This window comes from Oncorhynchus mykiss, chromosome 23 (assembly GCF_057628025.1).
Source record: "Oncorhynchus mykiss isolate SJ-2025 chromosome 23, ASM5762802v1, whole genome shotgun sequence".
Lineage (NCBI taxonomy): Eukaryota > Metazoa > Chordata > Actinopteri > Salmoniformes > Salmonidae > Oncorhynchus > Oncorhynchus mykiss.
Window position 1 is genome coordinate 31,766,284 of NC_143044.1, and position 17,641 is coordinate 31,783,924.

The 17,641-nt window shown below is 41.9% G+C and overlaps 1 protein-coding gene across 7 annotated transcripts in view; it reads left to right on the forward strand.

Moving 5' to 3' along the window:
* c1qtnf1 (C1q and TNF related 1) overlaps positions 1–17,405 on the forward strand; it is a 34,841-nt gene extending 17,436 nt beyond the window's left edge. For all 7 annotated transcript variants that reach the window (XM_021581047.3, XM_021581045.3, XM_021581044.3 and 4 more), the window contains 3 exons: positions 12,952–13,157; positions 13,331–13,467; positions 14,515–17,405. In XM_021581047.3, the coding sequence (XP_021436722.3) occupies positions 12,952–13,157; positions 13,331–13,467; positions 14,515–15,065 (894 nt within the window). In that variant the 3' untranslated portion in view covers positions 15,066–17,405. The remainder of the gene's footprint in view (positions 1–12,951; positions 13,158–13,330; positions 13,468–14,514) is intronic.
* The last annotated feature ends 236 nt before the right edge of the window (positions 17,406–17,641 follow it).

Sequence of the window (17,641 nt, forward strand, 5' to 3'; positions counted from 1 at the left end):
GAAACAAAAACAAAGTGGCCAACCTGCCGCTGTTTTGGTAAAAAGGTGAGGGATGGGCCTGGAGAAATGTAACCACTGTCAAATGCATAGACAACGCTATGGATGCAAGGACTGACCATCCATGATATCGAAATTCTAGTTATGTTGGAGGTGACTATAACTATTTGAATGCAGATCCCCGAAACTTTAAATACAACTCTGCGAAAGCAACTACGTAAAAAAATATATTTGAGTACAGATCTCAGGTGACTACTTGTTAAAACTTTTTGTATACAGATCTGAGAAAGAAACTGCAAAGGACGTGACTTGAATAGAGCATCAATAGAGCATCAATAGAGCACACACGTCTTATAATAAATATGTCAATCTATCTGACAGTAGATTTATCAGAGAAAGATGCGAAGCATGATAATCTTTGGCTATATTAATTTATTACAATCATCATCATATCAATTCCAACTTGAACTGACATGCAGCCAGGACACTAAAATTGTAAGCTACCTCAATAAGAAACAACATTGTTGCGTTGATCACATCAGAAGATATCCTCCTCGCAAATCTCCAAAATACAACAGCCACAGGACAACTTTGTTTGGACGTTTTAAAAGGACCATTCGCCGAAACTGAAGTGATATAGCTAGCTAACGACCTCCTTTTTCACGTGGAAGAAAAACGGTGGACAGAGTCTGGCTAGCTAGCTGGGGTTTTCTACAAGGAATCTGCCTCCTAAAAAAAGCTTCTCCCAAGTGGCTGTGACACCGACTCCCGTTGCCTGCTGCACTGCTGCTTGGATTCCACCTGGCGATCGGTTCACCGTCTAGCCTGTCTCCCCCTGTCTGGTACAGGTACCCCCGCCACACTCCCTCCTCTCTCCTGAGCTTTTGCTCGCCTCCAGCACTCATGCACTTACACACACACTGCAGACTCTGGTCAAAGATTTAAATAAAAGTAACAAATGATTAGAGAGCAGCAGTAAAATAACAATATTGAGTATATATACAGGGTTTACTAGTACAGAGTTAATGTGCGGGGACACCGGTTAGCCGAGGTAATTGAGGTAATATGTACATGTAGATAGAGTTATTAAAGTGACTATGCATAGATAATAACAGAGAGTAGCAGCAGTGTAAAGAGAGAGGGGGGGGGGGGGCAATGCAAATAGTTTGGGTAGCCATTTGATTAGATGTTCAGGAGCCTTATGGCTTGGGGGTAGAAGTTGTTTAGAAGCCTCTTGGACCTAGACTTAGCGCTTTGGTACCGCTTGCCGTACGGTAGCAGAGACAAGTCTATGACTAGAGAGGCTGGATGGCAGGAAGCTTGGCCCAGGTGATGTATTGGGCCGTACACATTATCCTCTGTAGTGCCTTGCAGTCGGAGGCCGAGCAGTTTCCATACCAGGCAGTGATGCAACCAGTCAGGATGCTCTCGATGGTACAGCTGTAGAATCTTCTGAGGATCTGAGGACCCATCACACATTTCTTCAGTCTCCTGAGGGGGAATAGATTTTGTTGTGCCCTCTTCACGACTGTCTTGGTGTGTTTGGACCATGTTAGGTTGTTGGTGATGAGGACACCAAGAAACTTGAAGCTCTCAACCTGCTTTCCTGTACTCCACGATCATCTCCTTTGTCATGATCACATTTAGGGAGAGGTTGTTGTCCTGGCACCACACGGCCCCGTCTCTGACCTCCTCCCTATAGGCTGTATCATCATTGTCGGGGATCAGGCCTACACTGTTGTGTCATCGGCAAACTTAATGATGGTGTTGGAGTCGTGCCTGGCCGTGCAGTCATGAGTGAACAGGGAGTACAGAAGGGGACTGAGCACGCACCCCTAAGGGGCCCTCGAGTTGAGGATCAGCGTTGCGGATGTGTTGTTACCTGCCCTTACCACCTGGGGGTGGCCTGTCAGGAAGTCCAGGATCCAGTTGCAGAGGGAGGTGTTTAGTCCCAGGGTCCTTAGCTAATTGATGAGCTTTGAAGGCACTATGGTGTTGAACGCAGAGCTGTAATCAATGAATAGCATTCTCACATAGGTTTTCCTTTTGTCCAAGTGTGAAAGGGCCATGTGGAGTGAAATAGAGATTGCATCATCTGTGGATCTGTTGGGGCGGTATGCAAATTGGAGTGGGTCTAGGGTTTCTGGGAAAATGGTGTTGATTTGAGCCATGACCAGCCTTTCAAAGCACTCCGTGGCTACAGACGTGAGTGCTACGGGTCGGTAGTCATTCAGGCAGGTTATCTTAGCGTTTTTGGGCACAGGGACTATGATGGTCTACTTGAAACATGTTGGTATTACAGACTCCGACAGGGAGAGGTTGAAGTTGTCAGTGAAGACACTTGCCATTTGGTCAGCGCATGCTCTGAGTACACGTCCTGGTAATCCGTCTGGCCTTGCGGCCTTGTGAATGTTGACCTGTTTATTAAAGACCTTACTCACATCGGCTGCGGCGAGCGTAATCACACAGTCATCCGGAACAGCTGATCCTCTCATGCTTGTTTCAGTGTTACTTGCAGAAGAAGCGAGCATAGAAGTAATTTAGCTCGTCTGGTAGGCTTGTGTTACTGGGCAGCTCTCGGTGTGCTTCCCTTTGTAGTCTGCAATAGTTTGCAAGCCCTGCCACATCTGACGAGCATCGGAGCTGGTGTAGTACGATTTGATCTTAGTCCTGTATTCATGCTTTGCCTGTTTGATGGGTTGACGGAGGGCATAGCGGGATTTCTTATAAGCTTCCGGGTTAGAGTCCCGCTCCTTGAAAGAGGCAGCTCTACTCTTTAGCTGAGTGCAAATGTTGCCTGTAATCCATGGCTTCTGGTCGGGGTATGTACGTACAGTCACTGTGGGGATGATGTCATCGATGCACTTATTGATGAAGCCAGTGACTGATGTGGTGTAATCCTCAATGCCATCGGAAGAATCCTGGAACATATTCCTGCCTGTGCTAGGTCTTTTTTTATGTAGTGTTGTGGTGTCTTTCTTGTCGTGATGTGTGTTTTGTCCTATATTTTTAATCCCAGCCCCCGTCCCCGCAGGAGGCCTTTTGCCTTTTGGTAGGCAGCCATTGTAAATAGGAATTTGTTCTTAACTGACTTGCCTAGTTAAATAAACATAAATATATATGTAATAATAACGATCATATCTGATGTACACAATACATTTTTACCTGAACATTCTGTAAATTTCAATTCTCCTGAACAGGCCCCAGGTGTACAAAACCAATGATATTGGAAATGTAATCAAAGCCTATCGGATAACTTGTTTTTAACTAGGACAGAGGAATTTATAACTTAATTTTTCCGACATTACATAGGTACAGCAAATCCCCTTAGTGTATGGGACACTTTTAAAGTGTTCAGTATTCATTTCTAAAACAAAAGCAATGTAGGTCAAAGGAGTCCATACTAACAAAGGAAACAGGTCTAACAGAACAGATGGAGAGCAATAAAAACTGTACCATAGAGGCTCAGAATAGGTTAGAGGAAAAACTAAAATAAATGGTAATATATTATAATATTAAAGCAAACTGGATAGAATATGGGGAGAAATGCACCAAATTCTTTTTTAATCTTCAACATAGAAATGCTACCAAAAATAATTTACTGAAACTTGTTACAAATGATGGAGTTTCCCATGATTCACCAAATTATATTTTGAAAGAGGAAGCAAAGTACTTTAAGCATATGTTTTCATTTCAGTCTCCTCCATCTCCTCTAAATGAAGCTAATTATATAGATTTGTTTCAATTAATAATATAAAATTAACAGCCATACAGAAAGAGTCATGTGAAGGTGAAATTACAGAGGAGGAATTTATCGACGCAATTAAAGCCTTTAAGTCTGGGAAAACTCAAGGGCTGGATGGCATACCAGTTGAGGTATACCAAAACTTTTTTGATATACTCAGAGGACCGTTATTAGCATGTTATAACAACTTCTATGTAAATGGTAGATTATCAGATACTCAACAAGAATGTATGAATGAATTATTACTGAAACAGGATACAAGTGGGAAATATAAAAATTCAAGGCCCGTTACACTTCAGTGTCGTGATGCAGAAATTCTTGCAAAATGTATATTGTTGGACATTATTCATTCTAACCAGACAGGTTTTTTACATGGAGGATACGTTGGAGATAATCTAAGTCAAAAACTGGAAACAATAGAACACTGAAAAATCTGGGAAACCAGGACTGCTATTCATTGCTGACTTTGAAAAGGCTTTTTATATAGTACGACTGGAGTTTATATAGAAATGCCTGGAACATTTACATTTTGGAGAATCTCTTCTACAATGGGTTAAAATGATGTATAATAACCCTAGGTGTAAAATAGTAAATGATGGCTACTTCTCAGAAAGTTTTAAACTAGTAAAACAAGGTTGTCCACTATCGGCATATCTATTTATTATGGCCATCAAAAACAGATCCAACAGTAATATCAAGGGATTAGAAATACAGGATTTAAAAACGAAGATGTCATTGTACGCTGATGATTCATGTTTTCTTTTAAATCCACAACCTGGATCCCTCCATAGGGATCTAGATCATTTTTCTAACCTCTCTGGATTACAACCAAATTAATATAGTATCAAATGTACTGTATTACGTATTGGATCACAAAAAAATATACATTTTACATTACCGTGTAGTTTACCAATAAAATCTTCTGATGGTGATGTGGATATACTCGGTATACATCTCCCGAAAAAAAGAAAGGATCTCACTCCAATACATTTTAATAGAAAGTTGGCAAAAATAAATAAGATCTTGCCACCATGAAAAGGTTAAATACCTGTCTATTTGTGGAAAAATCACCCTGATCAACTCTTGAGTAATATCCCAGTTTACCTATTTGCTTATATGCTCTTTTAGTTTTTTTAACCCTCCTATTATGTTGCGGGTCAATTTGACCCATTTCCACCTTTGAGTTGTCTAAAATACTAGTTAGCCTCTCCTTTTCTTCATGAAATGAAATTACTTTTCCTAATTTATGGTCATGAACCTAACTTCAAAAGGTGGACACACTGATGTGTTGTGGAATATCTGTGTAGATTTTGTGTACGAACATGATGTTGTGGGTCATTTTGACCAGGAGGCTTTCATGTGTATAGATATTTGCGCAGGTCCAAAATAAACAAGTGTCTTTGATGTATTTTGTTTTGACTGGTTCTGGTTGCACTTTTAGAATTATGTTTGGGTGAAAAGGAGCTTTCCCAAGCTTCATCTCAATGCGAGAGCAACAGATCTCTGATGGATGCAGTGGATACACGTGTTGACAAGAAATGGAAAAGATGCCATTGTCGAAGAGACAATAAAACCAGCACCACTTGTGCAGAATGCAATAAATACATCTGCAGAAAGCACACACGTACATTGTGTTCAACATGTGGAGAGAAAGACTGAGTGTTACTCTTACTGGGAAATACAAAAGGATGCCTACTTGGGGAAAGAGAAAATGCTTGTTCGTGAGAAAGGAAATATGTTTAACAAATAACAAAATTAAACGGGCATATTTATATAATGAATATGAATTTGGGGGGCAGAAATGATTAAATATTAAAGCATTAGACTTCTCACTAAAGGCTTCAGTCATACAAAAGTTATACTTAAATCGGAACTGGTTCTCTAGCAAATTAGTAAGAATGTCTCACCCTATATTCAAGAAAGGCCCTTTTCCCTTTATTCAGATTACAATCTCTCACTTTCAGTTATTTGAAAAGGAAATCATCTCCCAAATATTGCTATTCTTTAAGACAAGCCTTAGAAAGTTGGTTGCAATTTCAATTTAATCCACCAGTGTCATGCCTTGGCCATAGAGAGGCTTTAATTCTCTATTTTGGTTAGGCCAGGGTGTGACTAGCGTGGGCATTCTAGTTTCTTTATTTATATGTTTTCTATTTCGTTGTGTTTGGCCGGGTGTGGTTCTCAATCAGAGGCAGCTGTCTATCGTTGTCTCTGATTGAGAACCATACTTAGGTAGCCTTTTTTTCCACCTGTCTTGGTGGGAAGTTGACTTTGTTTAGGTCACATAGCCGTTGAGCTTCACGGTTTGTTTTTGTAGTGTTTATTGTTTTGTTCAGCATTATTTAGATTAAAGAAAAGAAAATGTATGCTCACAACGCTGCACCTTGGTCCTCTCCTTTCAACAGCCGTGACAACCAGAAAAGACAGAACAAGTAATACAACAAATATGGTGGTTAAACTCAAATATACAAATTTTATGATATAATGTTTAAAAAAGGTACAATCTCTGTAAATTATATCATAAATACGACTGGTGGAGTTATGTCACACATGCAGACAACAAAAACATGGAAATGTCTGCAATACCCAAAATTACAGCCAACTAATTGCAGCATTACCGCAAAAATGGAAGAGGGAAGTGGAAGGGGGAAAAAGTAAGGAACTTGTCTGTCAACCCTGCATTAAAGACCATAATTGGTTAAAGACAATTGTGATAAATAAAAAAGTTTACCAGTTTCATTTAAGGACCCAAAAAATTGACAGCCGTGCCATATAGATTGCAAAATAGTTGGGAAGAGATTTTTGACGTGCCGATTCCATGGCACATGGTTTATGAACTGATACGCAAAATGACGCCGGATTCAAAACTTAGAATTTTTCTATTTAAATTGTAATACTAAATTCTTGCAAACAATATATTTATTTATATGGGGGATACAATCTTCCCAGCTCTGCAGATTTTGCTGCAAATAGGCAGATTCATTAGATAATTTATTTTGGTACTGTCCATTTGTAGCTTGTTTTTGATCACAGGTCCAGGAAAGCCTGAAGAATTGAAATATTTACCTGGAGCTTACCTTGCAGATAGCACTACTGGGTGATCTCAAAAGTCATAGTCAATAGATCAATAATATAATAATACTTTTAGCGAAAACCTTTGTTTTCAATTTACAATCTGTCGAAACAATGAGAATAGAAAGGTTCAGAACTTTTGTGAAACATCACAGCACAGTTGAAAAATATATGGCAAATAGAAATCCAATATGGATGGTGTTAAGAGATAGACGGGAGGGGTTGAATTGAGCTGAAGGTTGGGACTAATAACTAATAACAACAAGATAACTAATGTGAAAGAACACAGTTTGAAAGCTATTGCAAATAGAAATCAAACTGGATGGACATCAGATATGGATAGGAGAGGTTGAGCGTAGAGGAAGGACAAGAGAAAAACAAACAAAACATAACTATTGTAATAGGTTGTGTCCATAAAATGTGTATAGTATGTATACGCTGGAAATACAGGCCTCAGCGTTGTTGTTCACTAGTTTGCTCCAATTGGGGGAGGGGTGGTGGGTTTGGAGAGTAATAAAGGAAAAATATAAATTTTTAAAATATATGCATTTGTATGTATGTATGTATGTATATACAGTGGGGCAAAAAAGTATTTAGTCAGCCACCAATTGTGCAAGTTCTCCCACTTAAAAAGATGAGAGACCTGTAATTTTTTATCATAGGTACACTTCAACTATGACACAAAATGAGAAAATCAAATTTTTAATGCATTTTTTTGCAAATTATGGTGGAAAATAAGTATTTGGTCAATAACAAAAGTTTATCTCAAGACTTTGTTATATACCCTTTGTTGGCAATGACAGAGGTCAAACGTTTTCTGTAAGTCTTCACAAGGTTTTCACACATTGTTGCTGGTATTTTGGCCCATTCCGCCATGCAGATCTCCTCTAGAGCAGTGATGTTTTGGGGCTGTTGCTGGGCAACACGGACTTTAAACTCCCTCCAAAGATTTTCTATGGGGTTGAGATCTGGAGACTGTCTAGGCCACTGCAGGACCTTGAAATGCTTCTTACGAATCCACTCCTTCGTTGCCCAGGCGGTGTGTTTGGGATCATTGTCATGCTGAAAGACCCAGCCACGTTTCATCTTCAATGCCCTTGCTGATGGAATGAGGTTCTCACTCAAAATCTCCAAATACATGGCCCCATTCATTCTTTCCTTTACACGGATCAGTCATCCTTTGCAGAAAAACAGCCCCAAAGCATGTTTCCACCCCCATGCTTCACAGTAGGTATGGTGTTCTTTGGATGCAACTCAGCATTCTTTGTCCTCCAAACACGACAAGTTGAGTTTTTACCAAAAAGTTATATTTTGGTTTCATCTGACCATATGACATTCTCCCAATCTTCTTCTGGATCATCCAAATGCTCTCTAGCAAACTTCAGACGGGCCTGGACATGTACTGGCTTAAGCAGGGGGACACGTCTGGCACTGCAGGATTTGAGTCCTTGGCGGCATAGTGTGTTACTGATGGTAGGCTTTGTTACTTTGGTCCCAGCTCTCTGCAGGTCATTCACTAGGTCCCCCCGTGTGGTTCTGGGATTTTTGCTCACCGTTCTTGTGATCATTTTGACCCCACAGGGTGAGATCTTGCGTGGAGCCCCAGATCAAAGGAGATTATCAGTGGTCTTGTTTGTCTTCCATTTCCTAATAATTGCTCCCACGGTTGATTTCTTCAAACCAAGCTGCTTACCTATTGCAGATTCAGTCTTCCCAGCCTGGTGCAGGTCTACAATTTTGTTTCTGGTGTCCTTTGACAGCTCTTTGGTCTTGGCTATACTGGAGTTTGGAGTGTGACTGTTTGAGGTTGTGGACAGGTGTATTTTATAGTGATAACAAGTTCAAACGGGTGCCATTAATACAGGTAACGAGTGGAGGACAGAGGAGCCTCTTAAAGAAGAAGTTACAGGTCTGTGAGAGCCAGAAATCTTGCTTGTTTGTAGTTGACCAAATACTTCCATTTTCCACCATAATTTGCAAATAAATTCATAAAAAATCCTACAATGTGATTTTTGTCTGTCATAGTTGAAGTGTACCTATGATGAAAATTACAGGCCTCTCTCATCTTTTTAAGTGGGAGAACTTGCACAATTGGTGGCTGACTAAATACTTTTTTTGCCCCACTGTATGTATGTCAAGATGGCGCCGAAGAACATGGCTGACTTTTTACATTCTCCCAACCAATTGTGATATTTTGTTATTTTGGTCTGGGTGAGAATTTTGTGTAATTTATTTGTTAACTTATTGTGTACACAATGTTGCCTCTGCCGTCTCTTATGACCAAAAATAACATCTGGACATCAGAACAGTGATTACTCACCGTGAACTGGAATAAACTTTTTCCTTTAACGAGTCCGACAAGAAGGATATCCTGCTTTCACTGGAACAGGCCCAGATTCACGCCTTTTGCGTGAAGAAAAGACACAGGAAAAGGGGCCGCAGATCGGGCAGCCTTCTGAGAATCCGTAGGCGAGCGAGTAAACTCACACGGCCATCCATTCTTCTTGCTATTGTGCAATCATTGGAAAATAAAATGTATGGCCTACGATTAAGATTATCCTACCAAAGGGCCATCAAAAACTGTAACATCAAATGTTTCACCAAGACGTGGCTGAACGACGACACAGACAATATAGAGGTAGCGGGATTTTCCATGCACCGGCAGAACAGAGATGCTACCTCTGGTAAGACTAGGGGTGGGGGTGTGTGTCTATTTGTCAATAACAGCTGGTGTGCGATGTCTAATATTAAAGAAGTCTCAAGGTATTTTTCACCTGAGGTAGGGTAGCTTATGACACGCTGTAGACCACACTATCTAACAAGAGAGTTCTCATCCAAATTATTCGTAGCCGTCTATTTAACACCACAGAATGAAGCTGGCACTAAAACCCCTCTCAACCAACTCTGTAAGGCCATAAGAAAATAAGAAAATGCTCACCCAGAAGCAGCCCTCCTAGTGGCCGGGGACTTTAATGCAGGCAAACTTAATTCAGTTTTACCAGAGAAAAATTTAATCCTAGACCACCTTTACTCCACACAAAGAGATGCATACAAAGCTCTCCCCCGCCCCCTGTTTGGCAAATCTGACCATAATTCTATCCTTCTGATTATATATAGCAAATTCTCCAGTGTTATTTAGTCTTCCCAACTCTGGCATGATAACAATAATTTAAACAGGTTAAGAATCACAGATGGAATCCCAGGGCACGTTCTCAAAGCATGCACAGGCCAGCTGGCAGATGTCTTCCCAGACATTTTCAATCTCTCCTTGTCCCAGTCTGTAATCCCAACATGTTTTAAGCTAACCACCATTGTCCCTGTTCCCAAGAGCTCCAAGGTAACTTGCCTAAATGACTATCGCCCTGTAGCACTCACTTCTGTAATTATGAAGTGCTTTGAAAAGCTGATCATGGCACACATCTACACCATCATCCCAGACACCCTAGACTCACTCCAATTCACATACCACTCCAACAGATCCACAGAATACGCCATTTCAATTGCACTTCACACTGCCCTCTCCTTCCTGGACAAGACGGGAAATAACTATGTAAGAATGCTTTTCATAGACTACAGCTCAGTGTTCAACACCATAGTACCCTCCAAGCTCATCACCAAGCTAGGGCCCCTGGGACTGAACCCCTCCCTCTGCATCTGGATCCTGGACTTCCTGACGGGCCAGCCACAGGTGGTAAGGGTAGGCAACAACACCTCCCCCACGCTGACCCTCAACACAGGTGTCCCTCAGGGGTGTGTACTTAGTCCCCTTCTGTACTCCCTGTTCACCCATGACTGTGTGGCTGTGCATGATTCCAACATCATCAAGTTTTCTGACGATACGACATTGGTAGGCCTGATCACCAACTGCGATGAGTCAGCCTACAGGGAGAAAGTCAGAGACTTAGCCGTGAGGTACCAGGACAACAACCTCCCTCTCAACATCAGTAAGACCAAGGAGCTGATTGTGGACTATTGGAGAAAGAGGGGAGCGAACACCCCATCCACATCGACGGGGCTCTTGTGGAGTAGGTCGAGAGCTTCAAGTTCCTTGGCGTCTATATCACTAAGGACTTAACATGGTCCACCCACACCCACACAGTTATGAAGAGGACATGGGAGGGCCTCTTCCCCCTCAGGAGGCTGAAAAGATTTGGCATGGGCCCTCAGATCCTCAAAAAGTTATACAGCTTCACCATCAAGAGCATTTTAACTGGATGCATCACCGCCCTTGACTGCAATGCGCTACAAACGGTGGTGCAGACAGCCCAGTACATCACTGGCACCAAGCTCCCTGCCATCCAGGACCTTTACACCAGGCAGTGTCAGAGGAAGGCCCAAAAAACTGCCAAAGAATCCAGCCACCAAAACCATAGACTGCTCAATCTGCTGCCCTCTGCAAAACGATACCGGAGCATCGGCTCTTGGACCAAAAGGCTCCGAGACAGCTTCTACCCCTAACCAATAAGACTGCCAAATAGCCTAATTTGTAAATTGCAAATGTTGTGCAAAGCTGTCAACAAGGCAAAGGGTAGCTATTTGAAGAATCTCAAACATAATATCTATTTTGATTTATTTAACACTTTTTTGGTTACTACATGATTCCTTATGTGTTATTTCATAGTTTTGATGTCTTCACTATTATTCTACAATGTAAAAATATTAAAATGAAAGAAAAACCCTTGAATGAGAAGGTGTTCTAAAACTTTTGACCGGTAGTGTATACAGTTGAAGTCAGAGGTTTACATACACCTTAGTCAAATACATTTAAACTCACTTTTTCACAATTCCTGACATTTAATCCTAGTAAAAATTCCCTGTCTTAGGCCAGTTAGGATCACCACCTTATTTTAAGAATGTGAAATGTCAGAATAATAGCAGAGAGAATGATTTATTTCATCTTTCATCACATTCCCAGTGGGTCAGAAGTTTACATACTCTCAATTAGTATTTGGTAACATTGCCTTTAAATTGTTTAACTTGGGTCAAATGTTTCGGGTAGCCTTCCACAAGCTTCCCACAATAAGTTGGGTGAATTTTGGCACAGTCCTCCTGACAGAGCTGGTGTAACTGAGTAAGGTTTATAGGCCCCCTTGCTTGCACATGCTTTTTCAGTTCTGCCCACAAATTTTCTATAGGATTGAAAAAGTCCCTCTTTGCCATGCAAATGAACTGAATCCCCCAAAACATTTCCCCTGCATTTCTGCCCTGCCACAAAAGGACCAGCTGACATCATGTCAGTGATTTTCTCGTTAACACAGGTGTGAGTGTTGACGAGGACCGGGCTGGAGATCACTCTGTCATGCTGATTGAGTTTGAATAACAGACTGGAAGCTTCAAAAGGAGGGTGGTGCTTGGAATCATTGTTCTTCCTCTGTCAAACATGGTTGCCTGCAAGGAAACATGTGCCGTCATCATTGCTTTGCACAAAAAGGGCTTCACGGGCAAGGATATTGCTGGCAGGAAAATTGCACATAAATCAACCATTTATCGGATCATCAAGAACTTCAAGGAGAGCAGTTCAATTGTTGTGAAGAAGGCTTGAGGGCGCCCAAGAAAGTCCAGCAAGTGCCAGGAGCGTCTCCTAAAGTTGATTCAGCTGCGGGATCGGGGCACCACCAGTACAGAGCTTGCTCACCCTCTGAGAGTACAGTCTGTCTCCGTCTCAAATGATACCATATTCCCTATATAGTGCACCACTTTTGACCAGAGCCCTTGTAAAACGTAATGCACAATATAGTGACATTTGGGACGCACACTGTTGTTGTTTGTCATATTGAGGTGTCATAGCCATCCAAGTGAAAACAGATGAGAATATATGAGTTTGGTTTATCCCACAAACACATTATGTAGCAGGCCAACCACTCTGTCTCCAGAGACACTGGGTCTGTCCCCAACTTCACCGATTATGTAGTAATCACTGTCCTAAAGAAAGAAAGAAAGAGGTCTATTCATGGCAAAACTAAAGTGCAGAACAACCATTATTTTTTTTTATGGATGAATCTCAATTGTATCTCCTTGCTTTCCTGTGTCCTCTCTCCTCATCTCCTTCTCAAAGTACATTGGAGAAGATATGGAGTTAATTACCATATGTCAATCACTTCCTGATTATGACTGATGTCACTTCCTGTTTCCCGAAGATGACAGTGTGGGGTGGGCATACGCCCTCTGCCCTGTGTGCGTGGGTGGTACTGCTCCTGTTGGTGGTCTCAGGTGAACCCTACCGGACCCCCTACGACCAGGAACAAGACCAGAACAGAGACAGGGACAGTGAGACAACAGACCTCAGGACAGACCCTAGGACAGACCCCAGGACAAACACCAGGGTCTACCACAGAGATGTCAGGTACTACTGCATACTACTCCTATATACTACCCCTCTGAGTGGCACCCCATTCTCTATATAGTGCACTACTATTGACCAGGGTCCCTATATGGGCCAAAAGTATTGCACAAAATAGGGAATAGGTTGCCATTTGGGATGTATCCATTGACATTGTTTTCTATTGCCCCTGGTAGTGAAGTGAGGGGTAAAGACTGTCAGCGGTGTTGTGACCCTGGAGAGCAGCCCCCTCCTCATTATTCCAACCCCCACTACCCACAACAGTACCCACAGTACCAAGCGGTGCCACAGATCAACATCACCATCCTCAAAGGTAGGTTGGTCACCTGCACTACTACTGACTACCACATTAAGTTAAGTGAACTTACATACTTAAACTTAACCTTGTTCCCAGGCTCAATTTCTGAGGAGAGATGGTTGGTGGACGCAATTAACTTGAACTTAACTTCAACCGTTTGGAGAACCTGAATCACTGGGGGACAGCACTTTCCATTTAAAGAGTTGCAAGAACATCAAATTAGTGGTCCAGTGTAGCAGAAAGCAGATTGGTTCATTTGCCTTAAAGGTAAAGGGCCGAATAGCAAATGGGTCTGAAGTTAGCAACTGAAGCTCGCTACTAGCAACTACACACAAGGCTTTCGAGAGTCAGCGGGCCTCTCATACCTTTCTAACCAGAATAATGTCTCTGCCAAGATCAGTTCAGGGTCAGGCAAAACCACACAGGCATGCAGGGTCTTTGGCAAGCAGGATGAGCTTGGTGACTCTCCACAAAGATGAGAGGGGACAAACGCTTTGGGTTTGTGGGTAAGTAAATTGTTCCCCAGGGTTAGGAAAAGTAGTGTGTTAGGACTCACTGGTGGGCTGTGAAATGTTTTACTGGGTCTCAGCTTTAAAACTGGACTGTGTCTGCATTCCAAATGGCACCCTATTGCAGACATAGTGCCTATGGGCCCTGGTCAAAATAAGTGCACTATATAAGGAATAAGGTGTAATTTGGGACTCAAGTTGTGTCTTGGGGGATAAGGATGAGGCGATTAAAGGCTTTGGGCGAAAACATGTTTGGGAACCAGTGGGTTAGGAGAGGGGACAACAGCTGTGGGTATTTGTATCTGCCACGTTGTACATCTTGGATGCTGAGAATGTGAAAACAGATGTGGTACTGTAACTGTTATGGTGACCACTAGCTATGCAAAGCAGTGGGCAAATCTGTGTCAGACACAAACACAATAATTTATCTGTAGTCTTACCTTAAACCACAACCTTTGACTGCATTCACTGACCTGAGGTATTCTCTTCTTATTGCCTTGAAAAGTTACATGTACTGAAGTTTTACTAACATTTCTACTTCTTCCTCCTCCAGGTGAGAAGGGGGACAGCGGCAAGCGAGGACCGTACGGTAAATCCGGTAAGTCTGGCCAGTCCGGTCCCCGAGGGCCCAATGGCATCAGGGGCACCAAAGGGAGCATAGGGACCCCGGGTGAACCCTGCAAGGCCCAGTACGCTGCTTTCTCCGTGGGCCGCAAGAAGGCCATCCACTCCAACGACTACTACCAGACCTTAGTGTTCGACACTGAGCTCGTCAACCTCTACGGCCACTTCAACATGTTCACCGGCAAGTTCTACTGCTACGTGCCAGGGATCTACTACTTCAGCCTGAACGTGCACACGTGGAACCAGAAGGAGACGTATGTGCACGTGATGCATAACGAGAGGGAGGTGGTGATCCTGTACGCTCAGCCCAGTGACCGGAGTATCATGCAGAGCCAGAGCCTGATGCTAGAGCTGGAGAGAGAGGACCAGGTGTGGGTCAGGCTGTTCAAAGGGGAGAGAGAGAACGCCATCTTCAGCGATGACTTTGATACCTACGTCACTTTCAACGGACACCTCATCAAGCCAAAGAGCGAGGGGTAGGAGGAGAGGGATGGTTGCGTCTATGTCCCAGGTGGCATCCTTTTCCCCATATAGTGCACTACTTTTGAGCAGAGCCATATGGGCCCTGGTCAAAAGTAGTGTACTATATAGGGGAGAATAGGGTGCAATTTGAGATGCAGACAGGGTTGTGGGCTTGTGCGATATTATGGACATGTGTGAAACGAGATGGAGACACAATCAGAAGAGTGATTGGTTCACAGTTCATAGTAGAATATCTCTTTAATTTTCTTATTGTGTCTTTTAATAAATGTATTTTATATAACATAATCCAAATAGCAAAATATATATTTTGAGAAGTAAACCAAACCAAGTCTTAATCTAGCAAAAACATGTTGCACACACAGTCCAATAAAGATTGAGGATCTTTTGGATGTTTTGTCAGGAACCAAACAAAAAGAATTCAAGATTGTCACTGTTGTGTTGTTGAGTTTAAAGTGCCTTGAGGGTGTGAAGAAGTGTCCTACATCTGCAGCCATCACATAGCTGTACTGATGTCCCTTTGGCCAGTAAACCTTAAAAAGTACTCCATGTCCCCTGGCAGCACTAAGTGTACATCCCAAATGGCACCCTATTCCCTATATTTTGCACTACTTTTGACCAGAACCCTATGGAGCCTGATGAAAATTAGTGCACTAAATAGGGAATAGGGTGCCATTTGGGATGAAGACCATTTTATGAATTATGTATTTTGTGTGATGGAAAGTATTATAATTCTTACCAAGTTTGCACTCAGATAAACCATATGTTAGGTCATAGCTTTCAAATGCAGATGTAGCGATAAATCATATTTTTGAGTTACACCAAGATTGCTATTAAATTACACTGTAAACATATCCTAAAACAAGTATTGATAGGCCTTACCCAGGAAAAACTTCCATAAAGGACCAATTCACAGTGAACAGGAGATGGAGCACTTTATATCTTGTTATTCAGGCTTTATTCCCTGACTGGATGAACTACACAGGTATACTTCATATATCATAAAACATTTCATACAACCTGGACTAGATAAAGCAACAGGTGCTAGAAGTGAATGAGACAAAGCATGGCATAGCTGTACATTCATTCACATAGCTGCATTCTGGTTGTTCAGTGACTGTGGACATTCAAAACCTGGAAGCAAACCTCTTTCCATTCAGATAGAAAAGGTCACTCCATTTCTGCAGTGTTGTCTGTCTGACATTTGTAGACTGTAGTCAGCCCTGTCTGTGGAGTTATTGTACTAGGGTGGGGTTGCCCTTTGATTATTTGAATAAAAAACCCAGCGCCAATATTGACAACATTGGTCCAGTGTGGATGTAACCCAGTCTCCATAATAAAACAATAGACTCAGATTTACTGAAGATACAATATCGGTTTAGCAAAAATGGAAATGATAATCGCATAGGGCAAAATCAGTTACATATTCAATAATAATACTACATGGTGCTTTAACTGTTCAATGGTGCTGTTTAGATTTGAGCAACAATCAATATGTATATTATTGAGTTGTGCAAAGTATTTGATACAGTATATACTATGTTTTTATGTTAGACCTCAGTGGTGTAGAAAATATCTACCAAAATATGAATATCTTAAACAAAATATTTTTCCACAAGCCAGTATTCACTTTCCATGAAACCTTGAGTCATTGAAAATGTCCAGGGTGATTTCAGAAATATTATATTTTTATATACGAGTTGACGTCCCTAGAGCTCACTGTTAACTGCCAAGGCCCTGTTCAAAACCAAACCCCCACACCCTATCCCTGTGTCCTAGATGGTCCTTGTTCCAAACCAAAACAAACCCTCACAACCTATGTCCTAGTTGGGCCCCGTTCCAAACCAAACCCTTATACCCAATCAATGGGTCCTAGTTCGGTCCTTGTGCAAACCAAACCCTCACACATTTTTAACATTTATATTTTAGTAGACGATCTTATCCAGAGCTACTTAATGAGTGCATGCATTTTCATACTGGTCCACCGTGGGAGTCAAACCCACAACGCTTTCATGCTCTACCAACGATCCATGGGTCTTAGTTGACTGTCCCTCATGGTTCTGAAGGGCCTCTTTTCAAACCAAACCATCACATGAAAAGATGATCTAGGGAGAAAGGCCAGATATTGAATTTGGTCTGGAATTAGATCCCAGGAAATACTTAGCCGAGACCAGAATTGCCAGAAAATGTTTTAGTGCCTGCAGACATACATGTTTTCTATAGTAGACTGTTTGACTAAGGCTGTTCAGCCACTATGCATTGTTTTAAAGTAGTTTTGATACAATCAAGTTGAATATGTATATGGATCATATTCATTAAAAATAAAAATAAATAATGTTCTGTTGTTTGAGTGATAGGGTGCATGAGATATATGGTGGTTTTGCATGCTTGTTTAGTTGTGTGTGTGTGTGTGCCTGTATTATATAGGGTGTGTCTCTATTTCTTCTGGCTATTTGATGGTGTGTACCTGCCAAACTTTCTCGGTGGACACAGAGGAATGTGCTTGGGAGAACAAAGCACACCAACCCAAACCCAGACCCAACCTGTAGACAGCAAATATTATGTCTCTGTCTTTC